Here is a 27,569-nt window from a genome sequence, read left to right as displayed (position 1 = left end):
ACCCAAAACAGCCGGGTGGTGGTGGCGCACACCATACATCCCAGCACTCTGGAGGCAGAGGCAGGAGAATCTCTGTGAATTCAAGACCAGTCTGGTCTACAACAAGAGCTAGTTCCAGGGCAGGCTCCAAAGCTACAGAGAAACCTATCTTGAAAAAGAAAAAATAAAAAAAGAAAAGAAAAAGTATTTGGTGTGGCGGGTCCATACCTGTCATCCCACACCCAAGAGGATGAGGCAGGATTGCTGTGAGTTCCAGGCTAGCCTGGGCTACAGTCTGGACTGCAGTCAGACTTGGTCTCAAAAACAAGCAAATGAAGTAACACACACCTATGATCTCAGCACTCGGGAGGCAGAGGCAGGTGGATCTCTGAGTTTGAGGCCAGCCTGGGCTACAGAGTGAGTTCCAGGCCAGCCTGGGCTACAGAGTGAGTTCCAGGCCAGCCTGAGCTACAGAGTCCCCATTTCGAAAATGGGAAACAAACAAACAAATGACAGAGAGTATGGTAAAAGTGGCCCACGCAGGCTTGAGGACATCACTGTCCACCAGTGTTCAGGGAAAGGGGTGGGCCAATTCCCCTGGGGCAGCCCTTCGCCATAGTTCCTGGGGCACAGGGCACAGGAAAGCAGCAGTGGAGAAACCCAAAGGGGGACACAGAGACCTAGAGGAGCCCTGGCCTCAGTTTCCCTGTCAGTGGGGGGAAAGCTTGGGTGACCTCTTAGGAATTCTAGTGTTGAAGGAAGGCCCCTAAATGAAGGTCCTGGGAGAAGAAGAAGCTGTGGCAACCAGTGTGACCGGCAGGGGATGAGTGGGGGAGGAGGATTTTGGGCCTTCCAGGGTGGAATCTCCACATGGCTATGAGGAGCTGGGCTCTGGTGGCCATATGGCCTAGCTGAGAGGTGTGGATGTCAGCAGTGGCTAGGGAGCCTTGGAGACCAAGGGCAGGAGGCTGAACTCTTTGCTGTAGTTCCAGCATCCAGGAGGATCAAAGTTCCTAAGTCCTAACCCCAGCACTCAGGAGACAAAGGCAAGCACAGCTCTATGAGTTTGGGGCCAGCCTGGTCTACATGAGATCTTGTCTCAGAAATGTCCGAGAACAGAAGGTCCATTCAGCCCTCCCCGGGACAGGACACTCTGTGGCTCCCGAGCCTGACATGCGACAGACCAGATGGACGGTCACTAAGGATTCTCCCTGAAGAGCAGAAGATGCTGGTGGCTCAGCGTCTTGAGCTCAAGCAGCAGAAGGTGTGGGATGAGGAACTTCAGATGTTGCCATTACTCTGAACCAACACTGGGCCCAGAGTCTCCCCAGCCATTGGGTTGTGTAAGAAGTCGTCCTGGAACCCTGTGGACCTCTGCCAGCGAGGCTGCATTTCAAAACGAAATAAAACCACACAACCTCTCTCTCTCTCTCTCTCTCTCTCTCTCTCTCTCTCTCTCTCTCTCTCTCTCTCTCTCTCTCTCTCTCTCTCTCTCTCTCTCTCTCTTTCCTTTTTCCAGTCTGACAGGTCTGTGGTTTCTTTCTCTTTGTGTGGTTTATTGTTTTAACTCAATTTAATTAATTAACTTCTTTATTTGTGGGCTGTCAAGATGGCTCAAAGGGGAAAGGCATTTGCGCCAAACCTGACTACCTCAGTTCGTACCAGGGACTCATATGGTGGGAGGAAAGAATTGTCCTCTGAGAGATGTCCTCTGAGACACACACACACACACACACACACACACACACACACACACACACGGCGGGGAGAGAGAGAGAGGCATGTAGGAAGGAAAGAATTAATTTTTGTAGTACTGGGGTAGAACCCAGGGCCTCACACATCCTAGGCAAATATTTCGCCATTCCCCCATTCCCATTAGCTATATTCCAGCATCCTGAGTTTAGACCATTTTATAATAAATGAATATATTTGCCCTGTGATCCCAGCACTTGAGAAATGGAGGCAGGAGGGTTGATGTGAGTTCTGGGTCAGCCTGAGATTTAACAAAAGGGGGGATGATGGGAAGTGAAGGAAGGGAAGGGAAGGGAAGGGAAAGGAAAGGAAGGGAAGAAGGGGGCTGGAAGATAGCTCAGTGGGTCAAGTGTTTGTGGCATGAGAGGACTGGAATTCTGGTCCCCAGAACTGTCCCTGCCCCACACCTGGTGAAGAACCCCATGGTGGTGCTTGTATTCCCAAGTTTGGGTGGGAGCGGGGCCAGGCAACGACAGGAATCCCCCGCTGCACCGCTGCCAGCAGGCTAGTGAGTTGGCTGACTGAAAGGGTAGAGGTGAGTCCTGCCTCAGTGTGTCAGGCGGTGAGGACCTGAGGAACATGTCTTGGCCACCTCAGGCATCTACGTGCATGTGTGTCTACACATCTGCCTGTGCAAAAATAAAAATGAGAGAAAGAAACAGAAAAAAGCTAAAGATATTTTTTTTAAAGATTTATTAATTTATTATGTATACAGTGTTCTGTCGCCATGTATGCCTGCAGGCCAGAAGAGGGAACCAGACCTCATTACAGATGGCCGTGAGCTACCATGTGGGTGCTGGGAATTGAACTCAGGACCTTTGGAAGAGCAGGCAGTGCTCTTAACCACTAAACCATCTCTCCAGCCCCAAAGCTAAAGTTATTAAAAAAAAAAAAAGAAGAAAGAAAGAAAGAAAAAGAGAGAAAAGAATAGGAAATGATCCCAGTATGAAAGCAAAGCACAGGCCTGTCATCCCAGGCCGCAGGAGGCTGGGGCAGGAGTGGACGGGAGTTCAAGGCCAACCACTTCAGAAAGGGAACACACACTACCACACTAAGGAGAAATAATGATAATCTCTCAAGAAAAAACCCAGACAGGATACAACTGATCGGATCACAGGGCCCTGTGGGTTGCAGCCTGGTGGCTGGCAGTCAAGGCCTCTTCCAGGACCCTCAGCATGCAGTGGGTGGCAGCTGGCTTCCCACACCTCCAGAGAGACCCTTTTATCCTGCCTTACTGCTTACTCTCCTGGGCCCCAAAACTTGAAGGAGGAAGTGGAATACACAGCCCCTGCTGGCCTTCAACCGCTGTTCAACGGCTCCCCACAGAGCTGGGCTATAAGAGGGGCTCAGCGAGCAGGGGGCCAGGAGCCTGACCATGGCCAGAAACCACCCATCCCCCTGCTGGGTCCATCCCTTCCTCCTGCTTGCCCTGGTCTTTGGCGGTGAGTAGGGTTCTGTCCATCAACCAGCACCCTCCTGGCACAGCTGGGGAGACCAGGGCACCTCTTGGCTAAATGCTTGGGAGGAGAAGGATGAAGAGGGAGAAGCCTAGGTCTTTGGATAGGGTCTCCCATAGCCCAGACTGGCCTTGAACTCACCTGGTACTGGGATGGCAGGCTTCCACCACCACGCTGGTCTTCTGTGGTGCTGGAGATGGAGCCCATGGCCTTGTGGGTGCTGAACAAGTGTTCTGCCCACTGAGCTGCAGCCCAGCTTCAGTCCCTTGATCCTTTCTTTCTTTCTTTCTTTCTTTCTTTCTTTCTTTCTTTCTTTCTTTCTTTCTTTCTTTTTTTGGTTTTTCGAGACAGGAGCCTGTCCTGGAACTAGCTCTGTAGACCAGGCTGGTCTCGAACTCACAAAGATCCGCCTGCCTCTGCCTCCCGAGTGCTGGGATTAAAGGCCTGCGCCACCATCGCTGGGCTTCATTTTTTTCTTAGAAGTCTCTATGACTGTGCTACCCAGAGGCCCTTGCTGTAGGGGAGGGATTTCTAGGGAATGCAGAATTGCAGAAACTGGGATTAGTGGTGCAAGCCTTTAATCCCAGCACAGGCAGAAACAGATGGATCTCTGTGAGTTCGAGGCAAGCCTGGTCTACAGAGTGAGACAAAATAATAACCATAGATTCAAGCAAGGATCCCCAACTCCTCCCTAGGCATGGGTCTCCCTGAGGCCATAGCGCTAACTGTGGGACACCTTCCTCCCCCAGGTGCAGTCCGGGCCTCCCAGATCGTGGGTGGACACGAGGCTCAGCCCCATTCTCGGCCTTATATGGCCTCCCTGCAGCTGAGCAGGTCCCCTGGGAGCCACTTCTGTGGTGGCACGCTGATCCACCCGCGGTTCGTGCTGACGGCGGCCCACTGCCTGCAGGACATGTGAGTACAACAGTCAGGGGCAGTGAAGGGGCTGCAGGGCTTAGCTGACCACACCGCACCAGGCTGGGTGTCCAAGTAGCCACTTCCCCTTCCCAGTCCTTTCCCTCTCCGGCCTCAGCTCTACTCCAGGAAACTACCGTAAAGCATTCTTCTCACCTAGACGCTCCCAGTGAGGGGCTGGGGCATGGTCAGGGGTGAGAGGGGCTGGGTCCCTGTAACAGACAAAATTCCACGACCCTGGCCCCACAGCCCCTGGCAGCTCGTGACGGTGGTGCTGGGTGCCCACGACCTGCAAAGCCAGGAGCCTGAGCAGCAGAAATTCACCATCGTTCAGGTCTTCGAGAACAACTACAACCCTGAGGAGAACCTCAACGATGTACTGCTCATTCAGGTAGGTCGGCGCCCTGTGGAAGACACACCGGGAGCACCTCTTTTATGCCGTCCCGGGACCATGAAGGTCCCGTGGTGTCAGTGTCTCAGCTTCTGCCCCAGCTGTGCTTCCTGTCTGGTGCGCTCGGTTGGTGGCTGCAGTTAGGGTTAGGGTTGAGGCTACGTTTTGGTTACTGTTGGGGCCATGGCTAAGTCTAATGTTAGGGTTAGGGTTATGGTCAGAAACGGAGCCTGAGTTAGGGTCTGGGTTGAGGGGGGGGGGCTGTACAACAATCAGCCTCACTGCCCGTAACTTTCCCTCTGCATCATGCTGTACGAACTGACAGCTCTCTCCAGAGAATTTTTTCTTGAAGGGCTGGGACTGACCACCAACAAAGCTTTGAAGCTCTGCACAGAGCAGAGTATTCAGTTGAGTTTTTGTTTGGTATGGTTTTTTTTTTTTTTTTTTTTTTTGAGACAGGGTGTCTGTGTAACAACCCTAACTGTCCTGGAACTCGCTCAGTAGACCAGGCTGGCCTCGAACTCACAGATCTCCGCCTGCCTCTGCCTCCTGAGTGCTGGGATTAGGGTATGTGCCCTCATCAGTCGTTGCTGTTTAAGTGCTCCGCCAGAAATTGTTGCTCTCTAGGTTCAAAGGCCTGAAAGAGATGTTAGGTCCCTAGGGTGGCCGGTGGGGAAGAAGCCTCACATTTTCTTTTCTGCAGCTGAACCGGCCAGCCTCCTTGGGCGAGAAGGTGGCGCTGGCCTCTCTGCCCCAGCAGGGCCAGTCGCTGTCCCAGGGCACCCAGTGCCTGGCCATGGGCTGGGGCCGCCTGGGCACCCGCGCGCCCACGCCACGCGTGCTGCAGGAGCTGAACGTCACGGTGGTCACCTTCCTGTGCCGGGAACACAACGTGTGCACGCTGGTGCCACGGCGGGCAGCTGGCATTTGCTTCGTGAGTGCTGGGCTGGGTCGTGGGAGGCGTGGCCTGTGATTGTGGGGCGGGGCCGCTCTGTGGGGGCGGAGCCTCTGGTGGAGTTTGCGGTTCGGTACCGGGACCGGGCACCTCTGGCGGGGGTCGGGATTGCGGGGAGTGTGTTTCTTGGGAGAGGCGGGTCCCAGGGGACTGTAGATCCCTGGGGATGGGGATGCCTGGGCTGGCCCGAAGGCTTTGTTCCCAGGCGGGTGAGCTGGAGGGCAGGGTCTTGCGGAGTCCGGGTCTGGAGGATAGATGGGTATGCAGAAGAAAGCTGGGGGTCTGAATGTGGCCCCACTGCCTGCCTGTTCCATTCTGACCCTTGGTCTCTACCCCTCGCAAGCACAATTGCGGAATCAGTGGCCCGTGTAGGGACCACGTTGGGCCGCGTCGCCTCTCTTCTGGACCCACTCAGGCTGAATCCAACAGGAAGCTACTAAAAGCCTCCTGGTCACCCCCCCCCTCCCCCGGGGACTCTTCCCAAGTGGCCTCATCCCGGCTGACTTCGGTCAGCTTGGGGACTAATCACTCTTCTGCCTCAGGGAGACTCGGGCGGCCCCTTGATTTGTGATGGCTTTCTCCACGGAGTCGACTCCTTCGTGATCCGGGAATGCGCTTCCCTCCAGTTCCCCGATTTCTTCGCCCGGGTGTCCATGTACGTGGATTGGATCCACATGGTGCTCCGGGGCGTTGAGCGCTGAGCTACCCTTCTGCACTCCAGACAATCTGTCTGGAGCAGGGTGGTCCTTCCAGGCTTTTCCTCCAGCTGGATCCACCTCCGCACCCCCTGGAGTGGAGCCAGCTCTGCCCCCCAGTCCATGTGACCTCAATAAATCTGAGAAGTATTTAAAAGCTGTCTTCTGTCTGTCTTACCTCATGTGGACCTGGGATGTGGCCAGAGCCTAGGTGTCAGAGGCTGGGGATTTACCATGCAAGAAAGAAAGGGGTGGAGGGGAAGCCAGGCTCACTCCCAAACCGCAGCGGTTGGATTCAGCACCCCCTTTGGCTTCTCACCTCTGTGTCTCAATTCCCCTAACTAGAACCGGGACACATCCCAGACGTGGATGAGGAGGTGGGGCTGGTGGGGTTTGGTGATGTGTCCCCCAGCTCCAGACCGGGCTCTTTTCACACCACAGTGGGTAGGGGCTGGGCTTCTCGGGGGGGGGGGTGGGGGGCTCACGGTTGTGATCCTGTCAAAGCAGATAGGAGGTCTTCCTGGTGGAGGAGGCAAGGTGGACAGCCCTGGGAAAGCCGGGAGCAGGGGCGGGACCCAAGGGACGGGCACAGCGAGGCCAGAAGAACAAGGGGCAGACGTGGAAGTCTCGGGTTTTCCCCAGAGGCAGAGAAATGAGCTGGGGCCAGCACAGGGATGAGGGAAAGAGGTCCCAAGCCAGCCCTGGAAGGGTGAGAGGGGGCCGTCTCCTCGCAGGGTCTTAGGAAGTGGGAGCGGGCTGCTCTCTGACTTTTCTTGGTGCCGCCGATTCGTGGTGCTGTTCCGAGGCCACAGGCTTATTATTCCTTCTCTAACATTGCTTTGGCTTTGGGAGACAGTCTCATGAAAGCCAGGCTAGCCTCTAGCTCCCTACAAAGCCGAAGATCCTCCTGCCTCCACCTCCCAAGTGCTGGGATGACAGGTGTAAGCAGCCACTTCAAGGCTTGGTACGCTCTAGGAGGGCAGCTGCCCACTGAACACCAGCCTCTTTTCAATCCCCCAACTCCTGTGTGCAGACTGTTTCTTATGGAGACACTGGGGATCTGGGGACACTAGATGGAGTCAGAGAAGAACCTGAGCTACAGAGGGGTTCCCTCAGGGCCTGGAATTCCACAGCAGAGGACTGGGAACCTGGGCTACAGGGGGGTTCCCTCAGGGCCTACTGGGAATATGAACCTGAATGCAGACCTAACCTGTGCAGCGTGGATGAGCTCAATAAGGTGGTGCTCAATAAGCGTAGCTGTGGTGATCTTGTTTGCCCTGCCCTCCCCGCCAGGTTTGCAAGGGATGGTGTCTACCAGGTACTCACTGTGTGGAAGAAAAGGAGTCCAGTTATTGTGTATCTGGGTGAAAGAGGGCAGCTGTCGCCACTGGCGTCCCAGGCACCCTGGCCACCTGCCCATGTTCGTTGGGCTCCACCTCACCATGCCCTATCCTAGAGTTGGGACATTGGTTTTGCAACAGTCTTGGCAGCAGCTCCTGGAAGAGGGGAGCTGGCCACAGAGTGGGGGGAGGGCTGGGCCCCCAAGTCCTGTCTCCTTTGTGGGAGGGGAGTGCTCCCTCTGTGTGGTTCCAAAGGGAACCCACAGTCTGTCCACTGTCAAGGATAGCAATTCCTTCTCATGGGTGCCCAGGCATGGATGGGGTCAGATGGGAGTGAGCTCTCCACTGTGAGGAGCGACCGGCCACGCCATTTAGGGGCTGGGCTGCTGCAGTGTGGACCTGGTTAAGATGACCGGCTATGCTGGGCATGGTGGCGCCATGCACCTCTGTGAGAGGCCAGCCTGAGCTACGTAGAGAGAACTTTTCTCAAGTGCACACACAGACACCTCACCTGTCACTGGGTGGGTAGAGCCGCCATGTCCCTCAATTTTTCTGATTTAAGTAAGGATCCAGCCAGCCACTCCGCCACCCCAGGAAAAAGTGAGGCTGGCACTGGACCCTTTGAAGACCCAGCACCATGCGTTGCTGTTATTACCATGCCTAAGGTAAACTGAGGCAAAGGAATTGGCCTTCAGATATAAGTAGCTGGGTACAGGGCGCCAAGCTGAGCCTGGAGGGCACGCCTGCCATCCCAGCACTCGGGAGGTGGAGGCCAGGAAAGTAAGAGTTTGAGGCTAGCCTGGGCTACCTGCGATCGTAGTTTGTTTATTTATTTATTGGGACACAGTTTTTCTGTGTAGCCGTAGCCATCACGGATCCTGCTGTAGCCCAGGCTGACCTTGAACTCACAGAGATCCACCTGCCTGCTGCTTCCCAAGTGCTGGGATCAAAGGCGTGTGCCACCACTGCCTGGAGTGAGGGCCTAGTTTTTTAAAAGGAGGAGAGAAAAGGATGGCTTGCTGAGTGTTCGTTGCTATTCAATAGCAGGGATGAAGCTGAAGTGGGGACCCCAGGGGGCACACACCTCTCCATGTCATCCCCATCATCCTGTCCCCAGGGAGGAAGTGGGGCTGTGGCCAGCATGGGGCAATTCAACGGCCTCCGGCTGGGCTATAAGTATGGCTGTTAGGTAGGGGCCTGGGAAACCACGAGAGCACAACCTCACCATGGCCCTCAGCCAATCATCCAGCCGAACTCTGGCTCCGGTGCTTCTGTCCTTGCTCCTGGGTGGTGAGTGCACATGGAAGCACAGCCACCCCACTGACCGCTTGTCTGGCTCCACTGTCTTTCCCCGGGTCCCCCGGGACTTTAGAAAGACATGGAGGTTTCTGGTGGGCAGGTTTATTTGTTTCTCTGTGTAGCTTTGGAACCTTTTCCTGGAACTCCCTCTACAGACCAGGCTGGCCTCGAACTCAGGAGAGTCACCTGCCTCTGCCTCCTGAGTGCTGGCATTAACAGTGTTTGTGCCACCATCGCCAGGCAGAAATAGGGGTTCTAAGCCTGGGGGAGGTGCTCGGGTCTCAAGTCCAGGAGCACCTGGGCAGGTCCTTTGTCCTCTCTGCTTCAGTTTCCCTCATCAACCTTCTGAATTCTCATTAAGGGTTCAAACAACTTGGTGGCTGGGGCTCACTCTTCCTCCCTGTGTCCCTAGGTCCGGTGCTGGCCTCAGAGATTGTGGGTGGCCGGCCAGCCCAGGCCCACGCTTGGCCCTTCATGGCGTCCCTGCAACGACGTGGAGGTCACTTCTGTGGCGCTACACTCATCGCCAGAAGCTTCGTCATGTCAGCAGCCCACTGTGTGAACGGCCGGTGAGTCCCATACCTCAGCATCCACACGGGCCAGAGTGGGGAGGTCAGGTGGGGACTCCCACCCACGCTCCTCCCCCCTTTCCCCTCTCGGCTGTCTATAGAAACTTCCGGTCGGTGCAGGTAGTGTTGGGGGCCCACAACCTCCGGCGTCGGGAACCCACTAGGCAGATCTTCTCTGTGCAGCGGGTCTTCGAGAATGGCTACGACCCCTCGCGTCTGGTGAACGACATTGTAATCATCCAGGTGAGCTTGGGAGTCCGGGAGGGTGAGCCTCAGGTGCAAGGGCTTGAGAAAAGCGCAGTGCAGAAGGGTCTGGGTTGGGGGAACAGACATACCCGGGCAACTGCAGCTACCACCCCTGACCCTGTTCCAGCTCAGTACAGTGGAGAAAAACCGTTCTCTGGGCCAGATGGTGAGGGCACAGTATTTAATCAACAAACGCCTGTATTTTTTGTGCCTCTCCACTCACTGACCCTGCGGCTCTGGGGATCCTGGGGGAACACTTGTTTCTTCCTCCAGTGCGTCTTGGGGGCAGGGCACTAAGGAAAGTGGGGACACACGATGTCCAACGTGGCCTGTGACTCCTTAATGGTTTCTAAGTCTCTCCCCTCACCACAGCTCAATAGTTCGGCCACCATTAACACCAACGTGCAGGTGGCCCAGCTGCCTGCCCAGGGCCGTGGCGTGGGTAACGGCACTCCATGTCTGGCCATGGGCTGGGGCAGGCTGGGCACAAACCGACCATCACCCAGTGTGCTCCAAGAGCTCAATGTGACGGTGGTGACAAACCTCTGCCGTCGCCGTCTGAATGTATGCACACTGGTGCCGCGGCGGCAAGCAGGCATCTGCTTCGTGAGTACACAGAAGGGACTTGCCGGTGTGCAGTGTGGGTAACGGGGCCTTGAGGTCCAGTCTCTGACCTTGATGCTTCCACAGGGGGACTCTGGAGGACCTCTGGTCTGTAATGGGCTTGTCCAAGGCATCGACTCCTTTATCCGTGGGGGCTGCGGGTCTGGATTGTACCCAGACGCCTTTGCGCCTGTGGCTGAGTTCGCAAACTGGATCAGCTCCATTATCCGTAAACATGATGACCACCCCAACACCCACCCCGGAGATCCCGAGAGTGGGACCAGCTAAGACCTGCCTGTCCTCCCCCGCCATCAACCTCATCCATGATGACCACCCCGAAAGCCACTCCGGAGATCCCGAGAGTGGGATCAGCTGATCTGCCCATCCCCTCGGCTGCTCGAGACAGCCCTCAATAAAAGCAGTGTTTCCTTTGTACACAAGATCTGGTGTCTGTTGACCATAGAGCCACTGCCTCGTGTGAGGGGCACCTCCTGGGGTCAGTTGCCGAGTTGGGGCAAGGTCACAGCAAGAGGCATATTCTCCACTTTGTACAAAAGGCTATCACTGGGCTGGAGAGATGGCTCAGAGGTTAAGAGCATTGCCTGCTCTTCCAAAGGTCCTGAGTTCAACTCCCAGCAACCACATGGTGGCTCACAACCATCTGTAATGGGGTCTGGTGCCCTCTTCTGGCCTGCAGAAATACACACATACAGAATATTGTATACATAATAAATAAATATTTTAAAAAATCATAATAATAAGCTATCATTGCCTGGCTGGTGGTGGCGCACACCTTAATCCCAGCACTCGGGAGGCAGAAGCAGGAGGATCTCTGAGTTTGAGGCCAGCCTGGTCTACAAGAGCTAGTTCCAGGATAGGCTCCAAAGCTACAGAGAAACCCTGTCTCCAAAGAAGGGGGAAAAAAAAGGTTATCACTGAGACACTGAGATGACTGTTATGGGTTTCTGTTCCCTAAAACCCACGTTCAGCTAGGTCTCAGCACTCAAGAGGCAGAGGCAGGAGGATTGCCATGAGTTTGAGAACAGCCTGGCCTACACAGTGAGACCCTGTCTCAAAAAACATAGAGGGGCTGGAGAGGACTCAGCAGTGCCTGGGTTCCCACATGGTGGCTCACAACTGCCTGTAACTCCCGTTCCATTCCAGGGGCCTCAATATCCTCCTCTGGACTCTGTGAGCACCAGGCATGCAACGCACCCCCATACACATAGTTAAGAACAATAAGGACTGTGAGGTGGCAAAGTGGCAAAGGTGCCCGTCCCGGGAAGCGCATGGTGGAGGGAGACTCCTGCGAGCCCACACAGCACATGGGACAACGAAACAAACAAAGCATACAGATAAACAATAAAATGAGAAATGATCTGCTTCCCATTAGACTGTCCCAGGTGGCCCCTAAATGGCCTCTTCTGTCCCACCCACCCTCCTCCCCTTACCCCACCCCGACTAGGACAGGCCTCCAAGTGTGTGGAAGCTCAGAGTTGTTTGCTGAAGTGTGTCCTATTGGCCTGACCCTGGGTGGTAGCCAATTTTTGTTTTTAATTTCTCGGGTTTCTTTTTGCACAATCTGGATTCTGTCCTAAAAGGCTTCTGATTTTGTTTTGTTTTGCTTTTGAGACAGGGTCTCACTCTGTAGTCCAGGCTGGCCTCGAACTCACAGAGATCCTCCAATCTCTGCCTCCCAAGCGCTGGGGTTGAAAGCCTCAGGCACCAGGTGGCTTCAAAGCAGACTCCTAGGGTTCTGACATCACCTCTGCAACATTGTTACCCCCAAAGAGAGAACGTACTGCTCTGAGAGGGACTGGTTCACGGACCCTTCAAGCCCCCCACCTCCTCCCTCCACTCCAGAACCCACCCTAGGGGTTAGCTGAGGGGCGGACTGTGACCTAGACACAGCCAGTCAAGACCTTGATTAACGTGAGGGTCGGATTTTCCAGTGAGGGTCCCTGCACCGCGACAGGGAGCAGCCTGGACAGGGAGCAGCTTGGACAGGGAGCAGCTTGGGCGAGAAAGGCAGAGGATGCCTGGATCAGGTCATACCTAAAGGCAGAATCCATAGGGCTTTCCTTTCCATTTCCTTCCCGCCACGCTGCTGAGGTGTGGGCCCCTCACGGCCACAGGAATGTCGATTCAAGTTCCCTGCCCCCACCGACAAACAACCTCTTTCCAAGTTGGAGGAGGAAGTGTGGGAGGGTAAAAAGATGGAGACATGTTTGCCAGCTGGCCTCCTGCCCCTGCCGTTGCGACAGACACCATGCTGGAAGGACAGTTACTGGACCAGGGTGCTGGGTGGTCCAGCCTCCCACCCATCCCAAGTGCTGTCACCTTCAGGATGGGCACTGGCCGGGGTCCCAGGCAGGAAGGAGAGGAAGGATCCCTGTGCACGTGGAAGGTTTATATAATCAGTCCCAGAAGGGCCGACACACGACACACTCAAATCTGAAAGAGTAGATTCCCAGTTCCCTAGTTGGCTCTCTGCCCAAAAGGCAGACTGGAGGCGGGAGGCACCTGCCCCATAAAAAGACCCCGAGGACCGGCGCCTGGGTCAACATCTGGACTCATTAGCGTCAGAATGTGCAGTTCTGTGTGCCTCGTGGTTCTGGTGGTCCTGGGGGCAGCTGAATGTGGTGAGTGGATCAGAGAGGGACAGCTGGATACAGCAGCAGGCCGGCTCACCAGGGGTGCACCCCTGCAGTCAAACACACCAGTCTGCAGGCTGAGCCTCCTGGACTCTGAGCTTTTATCAACAGCAGGACTCTCCCAACCTAACAGAAACCTGTAGACTTTATAGAATTAAAGATCTAGAATTTACTTTGGGGCCAGTGAGAGGCTCAGTTGGTAAAGGGGCTGGTGGCCAAGCCGAAAGACCAGAGTTTGATCTCCCGAACCTGCATGGTGGAAGAAGAGACGGGATTCCCTGCCAGCTGTCTTCCCACTGCTGCAGGTTCTCTGTGGTCTTGAGGGGTGTGCACCACCCACCAGGTTCTGAGTTTGCAGCACCTCGAAGTGTATTTTACAGAGATGGTTGGGGTTCTGGATCTGCGGCAAACGGGGATGGGGGAGGTGGTGTCTGGCGTCTCTCTGGATGCAGCCCAGACTAATCATAGTGCACCCACCTTCCTCAGCAGCGCAGCCCCGAGGCCGAATCCTGGGTGGCCAGGAGGCCAAGGCCCATACTTGGCCCTACATGGCTTCGGTGCAAGTGAACGGAACACACGTGTGCGGCGGCACCCTGGTGGATGAGCAGTGGGTGCTGAGTGCTGCGCACTGCATAGACGAAGTGTGAGTGGTGGAGGTGGGGAGGGAGGGGGTGGGGCCTCCTGAGGGTGGGACGTGGATCTGAGGTGGGCCCTCGTCACGTCTGCAGGACCACGAATGAGATTGTGCAAGTGCTCCTGGGTGCCCACTCCCTGTCGATGCCTGAGCCCTCCAAGCGGCTGTACGACGTGCAAAGTGCAGTGCGTCACCCGGGCAGCCGGCCCGACCGCATTGAGGACGACCTTCTCCTCTTGCAGGTGAGGAGGCTGGGTCCTTCCTACCCCCTGGGTTCCACTCGGGGTCTAGCCTCGACCCTTCCTCCTGCACCATCACTGCAGTCCATTTCCCAGCCCCGCGCCCTACCGTGACATTACCCTCCTCCCACCCTTAGCTGTCCCAGAATGTCTCGCTGGGCCCCTACGTGCACCCTCTGCCCTTGCAACGCGAGGATCGAGTCATGCCCCCCGGAACGCTCTGCCACGTGGCCGGTTGGGGTGTGGTCAGCCACGCCGGGCGAAGGCCCGACATCCTGCAAACCCTGACAGTGCCAATCATGGACCGGAACACCTGCAATCAGCGCGTGCATCACGACGGGGCCGTCACCAAGAACATGATGTGTGCAGAGAGCAACCGCAGGGACACCTGCAGGGTAAGTGGCAAGGCCCGGATCAAGTGGTGTGGGTGGGTGGGTGGAACCCGAGGGTCTGCAGAGGCCAGCGAGGGGCGTGGCTTGCAGAAAGAGTGGCGTTCAGGAGTCCTGGAGCTGCCGGGAGTCAGTGGCTTGGCTATTGGGCGGGACATCACTCGCGGCCCCACCGCACAGGGAGACTCCGGTGGCCCTCTGGTGTGCGGAAACACGGTCGAGGGTATTGTCGCGTGGGGCTCGCGAGTCTGTGGAAACCGCAAGAAGCCAGGTGTCTTTACTCGCGTGTCGACCTACATAGATTGGATCGAAAACGTCAGGAATGGTAACTTGACGATCTGAGGGGACCTCGGAGACACGTGTCTCACAATAAATGCATTTGTCTGAGTCCAGTGAGTCTTTATTGACTGCCTGCTGATTGCGCCCGCACGCACGCACGCGCGCGCGCGCACACACACACACACACCAGGGAGGCTTAAGACAGGTAGTTCCCTGTTCAGCCACACGGAGGCGCGCGTGCTCTTTCAGGGAACCGTGGGGCAGGGCCCACTCCTACCCTACAGAGGTCAGACACCATGGCCAAGATGCTCTGACATAAACACTAAAAGGGAAACTGAGGCACAGAGAGGCCATAAACAAAGGCTGGACTTCGACCTTGAGCCCACATTGGTTCGCTGAGAAGAGTCGGTGATGTTCGCAGTGCCACATGGGCTGGAGAGCTGTGGAATCAACACTCCAGGTCCCCTGCAGGTGACAATGGGCAGAACCCAGAGTCAAGCCCCATGCCTTTCTCCCCTGAGGACAGAGATACTGAGACAATGACAGTCACTTAGCCTCCTGTAGGTATTGGAGACTGAGCATCTGAGAGGTGAGGTCACTCAGGTCCTTGCTGGGATCTGCAGTAGAACTGGAGCCTGGGCCTAAATTTTGGTTCTGCCAGGCAGATTCACCTTTATGAACAAGCACTTACTGAGCACCTACTGTGTGCCCTCCCTAGGCTCCAGTAGAGGGGTGGGCACAGGCGTAGGCAAGCCCCAGTTGTGTCTCCTCAGGAGGCTAGCATTTCAATGCCATCTGTCCCACAATCCCGGGTGCGTCACCCCCTGGAGACACTGTCATTCAGCTGCTCCTTGCAGTTTTCCCACACGGCTTGGCATCCACTAACATGGTCAGCACTGCAGAGAAAGGACGCGAGCAGCCACGCAGACTGGTGAGGAGGAAGGGAACTTACACACAGGATGGCCGGTCACCCCAGTGGCCATGCTCCCGGCCACGGGAAGTCAAGGATGGCTCGAGCAAGGCCAACATGCCCCACGCCATGCTGCTGGCTTCTGCTGGCAGAGGCGGCACCCTAGGGCCAGCAGTGGGTGTCAGGGGAAGTCATAAAACCCTAAAGGGGACACCGGTCTCCCAGGCTCTTCTGAATGTACAGTGTTCCAGGAGGAATGGGAGCACTGCCTGCTATCCCAGGAGATACAGAAGGATCAGGAGTTCAAGGTTATCCCCAGCTATATAGGTTCCAGGTTGGGAGGCCCCACCAGGCCCAGGCCCTGCTACAGTGTCTGGCTATGGCTGCACTCACAGATTGCGTCGGAGCACGGTGAGCTGGAGCCAGGGCTTGAACACAGCCCTCCCCAGGCTGGGCCATGTGTGCCACCCCTGCACTCTCTGCTCCACAGGGTGCCAGGGGGAAAAGGACAAAACCAATTATCCAGCTCCATGAGGCCTGGACCTGGCTGCCAGTGACTGCAGGGGCAGATGCTATGGGAAGACTGAAGGCAGGACCCTGGGGACCAAGAGAAAGGCTGCCAGAAACCAGATGAGAGGCAGTGGGGAGGGGAGCCCGCTAGGCCACACCTGTGGGCAAAAGTGGTGGGGACTGTGGTGGTAAATGGGCCGGACGACAGGAGAACTTTATTGAGCCCACTTTCTGCTCCCATAGGCCTAAAAGGGAAACTGAGGATGACATCCCCAATCTGGACAGGGGCCTATGGACTGTGGACCTTTTGAAGGGTGAACACACAGACCAACTCCTTCAAGCTCTCTGTGTGTGGCCTGGGTGTGGCATGGGCCTTGAGGCCCTCCCACCCCCACGTCTGCTCAGGGACAGCTGAGGGGCACTCTCCGCCACAGCCCCCCACACAGGCAGTTCTTGATCCAGCGCTGCTCCCACTGCTTCACGGCTGTTGTCTTGTTGGGGGACCTCAGCATGGTGACACAGCCACACCTGGGGAGCAGGGGCCGCTGACACTCGCCCTCCCACCATTCCGCCCGCCTCTGCCTGCAGGATGCGCACCCCAAACCATACCCCAGGTACGACACAGGCTACCAAGGGCCTCCTGAAGCTGCCTGGCCCTACAGACACAGGCTCTGTCTGTGGCCTGGCCGGCAGACCCTCACCTGGTACAGGCTTTACACTCCTCGGTTGGGTAAGCGCCCAGGTGCAGCCTCCGGAGGTGGTCTATCTTGGGCTGGCCAGGGGCCCTGGGGATGAGAGGGGAGTAGGGAGATGTTGGCTTCTGGTGTATGACCCTGAGGCTCAACTGAAAGAAACAACAGCTGATGTCCATTTCCTGGTGAGAAAGGACCAAAGTTTCTAGAACCTTCCAAGCATGGCTGAATATGGGTGGAGACCCTCACAGCGGCAGCTCTGACTGAGGTGGGCAGAGCACAGGGAAGGCTGACAGGCAGCAGGCACACCTGGCGAGGCCGTCTAACTGCAGGGTGGAGGAGCTGCTCAGCAGGGTGGGCGCCCTGCCAAAGCGCAGGCGCAAGGGTTGTTTGGGCTGCAGGCGGCTGACCAGGCCATCGCTGGCGGGAAGCCAGTCCAGGTTGGGGACCAGCAGCTGGCTGGGCAGCAGGCAGCACTCATCCACCAAGCCCTCGTCAGGTTCACTGGCTGGGCCCTCGTCACGGCCTACAGGGAGGGGTTGGAGGTCACCCACACGGCACTCGGGGCAGCGTCCCCAGGGTTCTGCCCTCTGCCAGGCTTGTATTTTGTTGGGAAAATGTCTCACAGCAAATCCACAGCTTGGTGAGCAGCCGGAAGAGCAGGGACATGCTGTCCTGGGTGTCCGAGGTGGCCGTGTAGACGGGCAGGCAGCTGGGCTTCAGCAGGCCCCAGATGCGGATGACAACCATCAACTCCCGCAGCATGCCCAGCGAGGCACCATCGCGCAGGAAGCTGTGCCCTGGCCTCAGCGGGGAGCCCTGTGGTGGGGACACGGGGTGAAGTCCGGGACAGCGTGGTCTTTACCACAAGGGCACAACAGGCACAGAGCGGGGGAGGCCAGAACTGCACTCAGTGCCACAGACCAACAGTGGCTCACAAGTGACCAGTCCAGTGTCTGTGGTGCTGGCAGGGACCTGGTGGACACCAACCCAGACAAGCATAGCTGTCTTAACCTTCCACAGAACCTAGGAAGCCAGGGGCTTATCTGTGACAGACAGGGAGGAGGAGTCACCCACTCTGGGGACAGGAGCCGCTGCCTCAGAGAAAGGCAAGGACACAGCGGCCTCTCAAAAACACAGGCTGGAGCAGGGAGACCAAAGGGGAAGCTGAGGGGTGGGGCGGGGGCTTACCTGGTTGGGCAGGCTGGCTGGAGGTATGGGGGGGCTCACCTGGTTGGGCAGGCTGACTGGGGGCTGGCTGGAGATATGGGGGGGCTCACCTGGTTGGGCAGGCTGACTGGGGGCTGGCTGGTGATATGGGGGGGCTCACCTGGTTGCGAAGGCTGGCTGGGGGCTGGCTGGGGGCTGGGGGGGCTCACCTGGTTGGGCAGGCTGACTGGGAGTATGGGGGGGACTCACCTGGTTGGGCAGGCTGGCTGGGGGGTGGGGGGACTCACCTGGTTGGGCAGGCTGGCTGGGGGAGTGGGGGGCTCACCTGGTTGGGCAGGCTGGCTGGGGGTGGGGGGACTCACCTGGTTGGGCAGGCTGACTGGGGGCTGGCTGAGGGTATGGGGGGACTCACCTGGTTGGGCAGGCTGGCTGGGGGGGTGAGGGGACTCACCTGGTTGGGCAGGTTGACCAGGAGGTAGAGCACAAAGTCCCCCACCCACTGCAGCAGCTGTTGCAGAGCCTGCAGAGTGTTCATGTCCAGGACAAACTCCTCTGTCTTCAGGTTGATCATGACCTTGTCGATGTCTGTGGGGACAGTACCGGGTGGTCAGGGAGACCGCCACAGGTCCCAGGGTGGGGCAGGGTCCTGCCCATGTGAGATGGCTGTAAATGACAGTGGAAAGTCACCACCGCAGCCATGCAGGAGACAGCATCACACAGCTCTGAAAGCACTGAGAGTACAAGGAAGAGCCTGGCTCCAGCGTGAGATGCTTCGTGACGGGACCTCGTGCAGTCTAGGCTGGCCCCTGACTGGCTCTGAGGCCAAGGATGACGTTCAACCCGATCTTTGTGCTTCACCACATCTGGTTTACACCAAATAGGTGTTTTACCACCAAGCCATACCTCAAACTCAACGAACACTAAGGATATGAAGACTGCACAGGGCTTGGGCTCTGGTACAGGGCTGGGCACCTCTCCAGCACCCACCTCAAGGGCTGATTATGATTAAATGGTCACCATGGTCCTTGCCCTTTTCAGACAGGAAGGCCAAGCACCCACCGACATCGGTGGTCTTGGCACAGATCTCAGCCAGGCGGTCCCCAGGGCTCTTGTCAGGGGTGTTGAGGAAGTGGGGGCGCAGCAGTGATTTGAGGGTGGACGTGATGGCCATGAGGAACAATTTGGTGTGGTAGTCACACACGCGCGCCACTGTGCAGGGAGACAGCTTGCATAGCGAGGCCTTCATGGCCAGAATTCGGGTGGAGAGGACCTGGGGGGAAACAGCCGTGAGTGGAAGGTCTGGCAGGCTGGGGCTCACACTGAAGGCCCAGAGCATGGGACAGTAGGAAAAGAGCCACTTGCCAGGCAACTGGAAGCAGGTGGGTCCCCTCTCTGGGCTTCCCTCTTTGTGATTCAGCATCCCTGGCACTGAGAACACCCACTAACAAAGGTGACAGTGGCCAGTTATGAGTCCCCACACTCTGCTGTGCTCCCCGGTCTTCCCTGACTGCTTCATTCTGAGGCAACGTCTTGCTCTGTAGCCCAGACTGACCCCAAAATCATGATCCTCCTGCCTCAGTTTCTGGAATGCTCGGTGGGCCCACAGGTGTATACCCCCCTCCCATACTCTTGCAGGCTAGCCACGCTCAGGGTCACCCTCTGTGAATGGCCATGGCTCTCCCCTTTGCCCTGGTGGCTAGTGGCCAAGGCCTCTGGCAGCCCGTGTGGTCCCATGATGCCCACCTTTGACCAGTTCTATGGTAGAACAGTGTGGACAGACCTCTGGGCTTTGGGGCAGATGAGGATGCAGGGATGGATTCGAGCTACTCCCCAGGATCACTGACGGGTGCTGCTGGCTGCCTGCCAGGCCCTGGGCCCTGCCCACAACCCCACAGAGGGACGTTTTCAGGTGAGCCCCACCTGCTGCAGGGCGGGCTTCTGGCGCGTGTACTCCTCATGCAGCCGCTCCACCAGGCTCTGCACCATGCCGGGTTGCACGTGCAGCAAGATGTCCCACCAGTCGTAGCCGGTCACCATGCAGTACTCCAGCAGGAACAGCAGGTGCTGCAGGGCCAGCTTGGGCTCCAGCGGGTGGCCCAGCGATGGAGAGATGCGAAGCATGCTGAGCTGGGGGGAGACTGTGCTGAGGGGACACTGCCTATCCAAACCTCCCCCCTCAACCTGCCCTCCCCACCCCTCCCCACATACCCCTCTACCCTCCTGGTCTGGGCACTCACCTTCCCGTGGTTGTCAATGCCCACCAGGGCCAGTGAGGTCCAGGACAGCTGCATGGCTTTGAAGTGTATGGCTGGGCCCGTGGTGCGGGGGCGCTTCAGGGCGGGCTCATCCAGCGAGCGCGGGGCCGAGCTGTAGAGCACGGCCATGGTCTGCAGCGATAGCCGATGCACTACATGCACGCTGCCGTCCTGGAAGGCCAGCGCCAGGCCTGCTGGTGCAGGAGTGTGGTCAGGGCAGGGCGGGCAGCAGCTGCCTTCCCTGTCTCCCATAGTGACCTCAAGAACCAGAGAGCCCCTGGCTCTGTCCCAGGGTCCCACTTAGGCTTGGCCACCGCCCCCACCTCTAGGGCATTCTCCCATCACGTAGGAGAGAGCAGGAGAAGGACCCTAGAGGCACAGAGACAACTCCATCTCACAGCTGAGCAACTGAGAGCACGTGACTGACTTACAGGATCCGACCCTGGACCGTATATGTACTCTGGTGATTGTATGTGTCTGTCTCTGCAAAAGGGCTTTACCCCGTGTTCCCAACTCACAGCCACAGCTCTTTACATGGGAGGGCACAACTTTCGAGTAACTGGCTACAGCTGTGCACATCTTAAAGCTGTAGCTTCACGTTAATCATCTAGAGTTCCTTACACACTAAGTGATGCCGCTCTGGTCAACCGGCCACAGCTCTTTATATGTCAAGGAGCGCAGCTATCTGGCAGCTTTCGGGGCCTGGATTCTGAGGGACAGTCCACACTCTCACAGCACTCAATCCACCTTCCCACTCCAGGTCCAGGTGCTGGGGGGCTCTCTGGGCCTAACATACCGAGGCCGGGATAGAACTGGGTGTCGCTGGCCACCTTGAGGTCCGTGTTGGTGAGTGAGATGGGCAGTTTGGGCAGCGCCACTGCTGATACGCGGTCCAGGTCGTTGGTGGCTGACAGGATCCGCCACTTGAGGATCATGGGCTGTTTGTCACCAACTGCACAGTTGGGGACAGGAAAAGAGAGGGATATGGGAGGGGTACAGAAAGACCACCTCAGGGCAGCAGGGTCACTCCTGTCCCTATCAGCGTGGCCAATCAGAGCACTTCTCCAGCCAGTTGACCTGAGGACCAGTAGGAGCAATCAAAGGATTTTTCTTGTTTTTTTGAAACAGGGTCTCATGGAGCCCACACTGGCCTTGAACCCTCTACTGGCCCTCCTGCCCCCACCTCCTTGGTGCTGAGATGACAGGCACTCCCCACTATGTCCAGGTCACTGCTGGAGATGGAGCCCAGCCCCCAAGTGCTCTAGCTTGGACGGGTTATCTATATGACAGTCTCCATCGTTGAGACCAGTCCTGAGTCCACAGAGAGCCCCAGCAGGTGTCACTCCCAAAGGACACTGAGGCCAGAGCGGCTACAGCCTCCTGTTTAGAGCGGTCAGGGCTCCCTGCACTGCAGTCTGCTCTCACAAGGGAGTCAGGAAGCAGAGGTGGAGGCAGGAGGACAGCTGACAAGGCTACAAAGCCCAGGACTTTTCTCAAAACCCAAACAAGTCAGTGACCAATGGCAGCCAGTGGTCCCTGCCACAGACAGCTCCTGTCACCATGGTCACCAAGCCTCAGCCTGGCTGCCAGGCACCACCCACTGGGCAGGAGAACTAGGCCAGATGCACAGCAGGCGGTGTGCTCTAGGGATGCGCAGAAAAGGTTCAGTGGGCATGTGTGGTGGGTGCGGGCCTAGTGCAGTCCGGCCCTGCCCAGCCAGGGCCCCAGCTGAGGCCAGGCCAGACTGCAATGACTCACATCCATTTGCAGGAAGCACAGCGGGAGGCTATTCACATTTAATTACTCGCTGGCCACAAAGGGCAGTTAGCGTAACTGCAGCGAGGCTTCATTAGGCCTCCAATTAGGTCCTCTAGCCACGTCAAAGCCACGAGGAGTCCATTAGCTCTCTGCCCTGGCTTCCTCTCACCTTCCTTTCTGTACTGAGGACAGCCATGCCAGGGCAGTCTCAGGGAAGGAAGGTGCCCATCTGTAAGCAAGCATGGGTGTGGGTGTGGGAGACCACGGAGGGCTACAGGAGGTGCTCTGGGGAGGTGAGCTGATACTGCCAGCCTCCTCTGAACTGGGGTTTGTGGAGTGTCTTGACTAGGGGGCCTTGCATCACACTCTAGCCAGGAAGCCAACAGCCTCCTGGGCTGTGCAGTTCATCTCAGTAAACTAACAGGTCAAAGCTTTTGCCAGGAATCAAGGAATCAGGAGGCAGAGGTGGGTGCAGTTCTGTGCATTCAAGGCCAGCCAGGGACACACAAAGACTGTCTCTGTCTCTCTGTCTCTCTCTCTCTCTCTCTCTCTCTCCCTCTCTCAGTTTTTCAAGACAGGGTTTCTCTGTGGCTTTGGAGCCTGTCCTGGAGCTAGGTCCCGTAGACCAGGCTGGCCTTGAACTCACAGAGATCTGCCTGTCTCTGCCTCCTGAGTGCTGGGATTAAAGGCATGTGCCACCACCGCCCGGCATAAGACCCTGTCTTGAGATAAACCTTCAGACCCCACAAGATGAGGACCCAGAGACTCACCCGCAGGCGAGATCTGCTGGAAGATGTTGTTCACAGGCAGGCCTTCCTTCCGTAGGGACCAGCACTCCACCAGGCTGCTGCTCTGGCTGGATGCGCACAGGAGCACCTGGGGGGGGAGGTTAAGTGAGGACCGGTTCACACTGGACTGTCAGCACAAAACTGCAGGGCTTTCAAGAAGTGGGGGCCTCCCAAATGCACAGACGCAGCAGGAACTCAAGTGACCCCTAGCCAGTGGGAAGAGAGCCCCAAAGATGGGACAGGACATATTCTAGGTCAGGCAGAGGGGACTCGGGAGCGGGACTCAAGCTGAGGACCCTGACTGGGGACTTGCCTAGACCATCCAGAGCCTGATTTCACCTTGGGGTTGTGAGGCAGGACAGGGAGAGGCAGATAGAATGGAGACACTGTGCTAGCTCTGAAGGTGGACAAAGGGGCCACAGACCCAGGGATGTGGGGCCACCAGCAGGGAGGGACCTTCCCTGACCCACCAGGTCCCTGTCAGATTCTGCCCCCAGGCTGGGGATGAAGCCTCGCTTACCTGCTCAGACATATCTCGAGCCAGGAACTTGAGGTGTGTGATGGCGGGGAACCTGTCCTTGCGGTTGGGGTCGGTGGTGCAGCGCATGAACAAGGAGGGCAGGATCTCCGTGTCAATGCGGCACTTTTCGCTCACCACGCTCACGCACACCTTGTAGAACTTCACGGGCGACGCGCTGCTGCCATCTGCAGCAGCCACCACGATGTTCCCGCCACCCGTGAAGGCGATGTCGGCCAGCGCCACCCGGCCACGCAGCCGGCACAGGCTCTCTGTGGATGTCAGCACTTGCCCGCTTGGCTTCAGCAGGGACACAGTCACCAGGCCACTGACTGTCACTGCAATCCAACCCTCCATGGGCTTGCCACCAAACAGCGTGAGTGAAGGAGAGAATTTTACACGTGAGAACTTCTCCCCGAAGCTGGAGGCACCTGACTGTAGGAAGGGAAGAAGGGCTTGCTCAGATCCTTGGGGTCCACGTTCGATGATCCCCACAAACAAGAGCCCTGCATGACGGGGCCTCTCTAACTCTTGGTCTCCTCTCTTGTAATGTACAAGCAGTGACATTTTTCTCTGGGCATCAAACTTGGCCCTGCAGTGTCTCTGTTGTGACCTCATGCGTGGTCTCTGCCTGTGCCGCAGAGGCAGCGGACGTTGCCTGTGGAGTGCTGCCTCAGCGGCAGTCACTCTTGTCCTTGCTGTCCACAGGTCCAAACTGGGGTCATTTACATACAAAATGCACGTTGTTTGCTTGAGATAGGGTATGCAGCCCAGGCGGACTCAAAGTTATGATCCCCCTGCCTCAGCCTCCCAAGTGCAGGGATGACGAGCACGCACAACCATGACTAGCGCAATAAAACTCTTTTTACGTTAACTCTATAAGTTAACATAAGACATATAGCCAGGCTCGTTATTTATATAGTGGCACGCGCCTTTAATCCTAGCACTTGGAGGTAGAAGCAGGAGGATCTCTGAGTTTGAGACCAGGCTGGGCTAAAGAGTGAGTTCCAGGACAGCCAGGGCTACACAGAGAAACTGTCTCAAAAAACTGGGGGCAAAAAGATTTATTATATTTTATGTGTCTGAGTGTTCTCACACCACACGAGTGAGGTATCCGTGGAGGTCAGAATTGGGTATTGGATCCGTGGAGCTGGAGTTACACATGGCTGGGAGCCACCATATGGGTGCTGGGAATGTAACCCAGGTCCTTTGCAGGGGCAGCCTGTGCTCTAAGCTCTGAGCTACCTCTCCAGTCCCTATATTTAATTTGTGAGACAGAGTATCAATGTTCAGCCCTGGTTGGTCTGGGACTGGCTACATAGATCAGGCTGGCTTCATGCTCAGAGAGGGCTATTTGCCTCCTGAGTGCTGGGATTGGTCTGTGTCACTAGGTCCAGCCTTTGTTATTCATTCATTCATTCATTCATTCATTCATTCATTCATTATTTATTTATTTATTTTTGAGGCAGGGTTTCTCTGTGTAGTCATTTATTATTTATTTATTTATTTTTGAGGCAGGCTTTCTCTGTGTAGCTCTGACTGTCCTGGAACTTGCTCTGCAGACCAGACTGGCCTTGAGCTCTGAGATCCAACTGCCTCTGCCTCTCAAATGCTGGGAATTAAAGGTGTATGCCACAACCACTTGGCCCACCCAATCTTTTTTTTTAAAGAGTTGTATTGGGTAGGTGCTGTGGAATATTACTTTAACTACGTAAGGATGTGTTACATTTGTTTGATCTTGCCTGGCTAAGGCTCCTGATTTATTTAGTAAAAAGCTGAACCCTGCCTAAGGCTCCTGATTTACTTAGTAAAAAGAGACAGGTGGGGCTGGCAGAAAGTAAGTAGGTGGGATCTAGGTGAATCTAGGCAGAGAAGAATGAGGAAGAAGGAGGGAGACGAAGCCTGGGACAAACTAGGCAGCGGGAAAGTAGGACCTGCAGGATGAAGAAAGGTAAAAGCCGGAGGTTGAAATAAGTTATAAGAGCTAGTGGGACAAGTCTACGCTAAGGCCAAGTATTAGTAATTAATAAGTCTCCATGCCATGATTTGGGAGCTGGCTGGAGGCCCAAGGAAGCCTGTGACAGATAGGCGTGGCCTTAACAGGCACTGCGGGGCTCCTGGGCCCCGTGGACCTGCACAATCATGGCACCAAGGCCTAGCCACGCTCCCTTCCTCAGAGGCGGCCACCTCCCCTGCTCTACTGAAGAAATGGATTCTCAGAGTCCAACTCTGCTGGTGTCCATTTCTCATGCTGAATGCCAGCGTACACACAGACAGGGGAATTCTGGGTCATCACTAAACCGAAGTTGACTGGGGTCTGAAGGCCACATGGCAGCCATCTGTAAAATGGGATGTCATTGGCACAGCTGTCTGTTAAACAAGGTCACTGTAAGGGGCCGTCAGCGAAAGGGGAGGCTGGGGGATGAGAGCAGCAGTTAAGGACAGGTATCCCACTGCGAACAGGGCAGCATGAGCTGGGCCTGGAGCCCGACAGGATACTGACGGCAGTCAGGAAGAGCCAGGCCAGGTACTCGCACCTCCGGCCGCAGTGGGTCTCTCACCTTCTCCACGTGCAGTGCCAGCTTCACACCATTGTGCAGCCACGACAGAGCCACGATGGGGTCCCCCTCCACCTGGCTGCCCACGGAGCTCTCCCAGCTGTTGGCCAAGTGGTCAGCCATGCTCCAACATTTGATCCGCCCATCAGCATCAGCCGACAGGAGCCGGGAGCCTATGGTGACAGAGCTGCGTCAGGAGCCCCCTGATGGACAGGTCGACTCTGGACTCCCAGCGGGCCCCCTGGCCTGGAGAAGGCAGTCCGTGGTGCTCAGGGCTCTGCACAGACAGCAAACCTGGCAGCCTCACCTGACTGGTCCCATTCCAGGCAGGTGATGGCCTCACTGTGGCCAGAGTTGACAGAGTGCACTTCCCAGGGATGTTCCGTGTCTAGGATATGGATCATATGTGTCAGGTCTGCAATGGACGGAGAACAGGTAAGGTCAGCAGGGCGCACAGTACCCCATTTCACCTCTCCCTGGGTGCTCCTGCTCCTCTACGCTGCTAATCCCGTGGGCAGGGTTATCCAGTGTGACCACAACGTCCCCTTCCGGGGCACTAGCGCTAGAGCTGGAGGATGGTGGCTTCTCTAAACCCTCTAACTCGAAACAGAGAGCCTGGCTCTGCCATCGTGAGCCTTTCAAACTGGGTCACATGTATACGGAAATCTGAGATCAACACCTGGCACAGCCCACCTACATGGCGTGAATGCCCGGTCCTGGCCAGGTGAGGGGGACAGACACTCACCCTGGTCATCATTTCGGAGGTCCGTGGTGAAGGCGATGAGGTTCCTGCAGGACCAGGCACAGGCCAGGGGTAGCGACGGGCAGTACGTGCTCTTGGCCCACTTCTCCCACTCACACACGTAGGCCAGGTCCATCATGCCCACGGCACCCAGCACGGTCCCTGGGTCCTGGGGAATAAGGAAAACCCCAAGACCCCAGCTAAAGTGGGTCTAGGCCACTGAAGCCTGAGTCCTGCTATAAACGCCGGGCCTAAAGTCATCCCTCCCTACCCACCTGTCACCCACCCAGATATCAGCCTGAGCTGATATCTAAAAGTACTAAGCACCTCCACAACCAGGCCCCACCCTGCTCCTTCAAGTCTGGGCCTCAACCCACACTCCAAGTTTAGGCCCTACGCCCCGCCCCCGCCTAGTAGCTCAGGCCACGCCCCCTACAAGTTAGCACCCAAGGCAGCATCCCGAGACCTAAATCTTAAACCTTAGCCTAGACCCAGGTACCGTCAACCACGCCCCTCCCGACCTTGTGAAGCTGCACCCACACCTTATGAAACCCTAGGTTCCGCCTCCAAACCAACTACCAGCAACGGACCCTCTTAGCTTGTGGTTACCGGGCCACGCACCCCTCCATCAGCACCAGGCCGGCAGACCACGCCCACACCCCCATTTAAAGCCGCTCCTTAGACCACGCCCCTCCCGAGCTGCCTCATTTCCTCAGGCCACGCCCCCATCCCGCAGTCTCTGGTTGGCTGATGCTCTCAGGCTCTGCCCCCCCGCTCAGGCCACGCCCCCTCCGCAGCCTCAAGTTCCCGGCAAGCACGGGTCCTGGCCACGCCCCTTCTCCCCCTCACCATCTGCTACCCGGCAGGCTTTGCTCCCAGGCCCGCCCTCTGACCCCGCAGGCTCCGCCCCTCGGCCTTCCGCTCGCCGCTCTCGGATTCCGCCGGTCACGCGTCCAGCAGCCTGTACGTCGCACTGACCTGTCCACCCCGAGCGCTCAGTCGGCCGGGCGGTCGCGGTCCACACTCGCCCCACCGCCCGGGATCCTGCGCCGCCATCTCTCGGACCGCGCCGGGCCCCTCGCACAGACTTCTGGGAAAGCTGTCGCTCCGCCCCTACCCGGTCAATTTGCATATAGCAGTTCCTAGTGACCATTGCGACTCTTTGTGCGATAGAAGACAAATAATCCCGCATTTCTGATCAGTGGCTACATCTTACATGATACGTTTAGTTTTATCCAGGAGAAAATAGAAACATACTGCAATTTTCAAACCC

The 27,569-nt window shown here is 56.9% G+C and overlaps 4 protein-coding genes across 7 annotated transcripts; 3 read left to right on the top strand and 1 right to left on the bottom strand.

Annotated features, from left to right (window-relative positions):
* The first annotated feature begins 3,106 nt into the window (after positions 1–3,106).
* LOC119815522 (myeloblastin) lies at positions 3,107–6,150 on the top strand. The gene is made up of 5 exons (XM_038331715.1): positions 3,107–3,173; positions 3,938–4,103; positions 4,353–4,494; positions 5,198–5,428; positions 5,992–6,150. Exons 1-5 carry the CDS (start codon positions 3,107–3,109, stop codon positions 6,148–6,150), a joined length of 765 nt encoding a protein of 254 aa, XP_038187643.1.
* A 2,560-nt stretch (positions 6,151–8,710) lies between these two features.
* On the top strand, positions 8,711–10,489 carry LOC119815440 (neutrophil elastase). Its single transcript, XM_038331609.1, has 5 exons — positions 8,711–8,774; positions 9,196–9,352; positions 9,454–9,595; positions 9,971–10,204; positions 10,289–10,489. The coding sequence occupies exons 1-5, from the start codon at positions 8,711–8,713 to the stop codon at positions 10,487–10,489; spliced, it is 798 nt and encodes a 265-aa protein (XP_038187537.1).
* A 2,290-nt stretch (positions 10,490–12,779) lies between these two features.
* Positions 12,780–14,459, top strand: Cfd (complement factor D). Its single transcript, XM_038314077.1, has 5 exons — positions 12,780–12,843; positions 13,342–13,498; positions 13,584–13,731; positions 13,866–14,123; positions 14,298–14,459. The coding sequence occupies exons 1-5, from the start codon at positions 12,789–12,791 to the stop codon at positions 14,457–14,459; spliced, it is 780 nt and encodes a 259-aa protein (XP_038170005.1). The 5' UTR covers positions 12,780–12,788.
* A 1,543-nt stretch (positions 14,460–16,002) lies between these two features.
* Med16 (mediator complex subunit 16) lies at positions 16,003–27,378 on the bottom strand. Of its 4 annotated transcripts, none has more exons than XM_038313830.1 (15): positions 27,275–27,378; positions 26,300–26,465; positions 25,862–25,969; positions 25,558–25,727; positions 23,000–23,431; positions 22,462–22,567; positions 20,730–20,885; positions 19,916–20,124; positions 19,599–19,805; positions 18,738–18,948; positions 18,130–18,263; positions 17,135–17,327; positions 16,818–17,034; positions 16,518–16,601; positions 16,003–16,344 (listed from the first exon to the last, which is right to left on the bottom strand). In XM_038313830.1, the coding sequence occupies exons 1-15, from the start codon at positions 27,350–27,352 to the stop codon at positions 16,218–16,220; spliced, it is 2,598 nt and encodes an 865-aa protein (XP_038169758.1). In that variant the 5' UTR covers positions 27,353–27,378; the 3' UTR covers positions 16,003–16,217. The 4 variants fall into 4 exon arrangements, with proteins under 4 accessions (XP_038169758.1, XP_038169767.1, XP_038169775.1 ...); XM_038313839.1 differs by lacking the exon at positions 27,275–27,378 and adding an exon at positions 27,146–27,255; XM_038313847.1 differs by lacking the exon at positions 27,275–27,378 and adding an exon at positions 26,839–26,949.
* Positions 27,379–27,569: the final 191 nt, after the last annotated feature.

This window comes from Arvicola amphibius, chromosome 1 (genome assembly GCF_903992535.2).
Source record: "Arvicola amphibius chromosome 1, mArvAmp1.2, whole genome shotgun sequence".
Lineage (NCBI taxonomy): Eukaryota > Metazoa > Chordata > Mammalia > Rodentia > Cricetidae > Arvicola > Arvicola amphibius.
Note: the sequence above shows the minus strand (reverse complement) of the source record. Positions and strands in the feature narration are given on the sequence as shown.

Bases quoted from the DNA above. Each gene is read 5' to 3' on its own strand.
- Med16 (XM_038313830.1), bottom strand. From the start codon at position 27,352: ATGGCGGCGCAGGATCCCGGGCGGTGGGGCGAGTGTGGACCGCGACCG. The intron at 23,432-25,557 runs GTGAGAGACCCA...CCCTTCCTACAG, and splicing joins TGGCACTGCACGTGGAGAAG to TCAGGTGCCTCCAGCTTCGG. The intron at 16,602-16,817 runs GTGTGCCTGCTG...TCTCATCCCCAG, and splicing joins CAGTTAGACGGCCTCGCCAG to GGCCCCTGGCCAGCCCAAGA.
- Cfd (XM_038314077.1), top strand. From the start codon at position 12,789: ATGTGCAGTTCTGTGTGCCTCGTGGTTCTGGTGGTCCTGGGGGCAGCT. The intron at 13,499-13,583 runs GTGAGTGGTGGA...TCACGTCTGCAG, and splicing joins GCGCACTGCATAGACGAAGT to GACCACGAATGAGATTGTGC. The intron at 14,124-14,297 runs GTAAGTGGCAAG...CCCACCGCACAG, and splicing joins ACCGCAGGGACACCTGCAGG to GGAGACTCCGGTGGCCCTCT.
- LOC119815522 (XM_038331715.1), top strand. From the start codon at position 3,107: ATGGCCAGAAACCACCCATCCCCCTGCTGGGTCCATCCCTTCCTCCTG. The intron at 3,174-3,937 runs GTGAGTAGGGTT...TTCCTCCCCCAG, and splicing joins GCTTGCCCTGGTCTTTGGCG to GTGCAGTCCGGGCCTCCCAG. The intron at 5,429-5,991 runs GTGAGTGCTGGG...CTTCTGCCTCAG, and splicing joins GGGCAGCTGGCATTTGCTTC to GGAGACTCGGGCGGCCCCTT.
- LOC119815440 (XM_038331609.1), top strand. From the start codon at position 8,711: ATGGCCCTCAGCCAATCATCCAGCCGAACTCTGGCTCCGGTGCTTCTG. The intron at 9,353-9,453 runs GTGAGTCCCATA...GGCTGTCTATAG, and splicing joins GCCCACTGTGTGAACGGCCG to AAACTTCCGGTCGGTGCAGG. The intron at 9,596-9,970 runs GTGAGCTTGGGA...CCCTCACCACAG, and splicing joins ACGACATTGTAATCATCCAG to CTCAATAGTTCGGCCACCAT.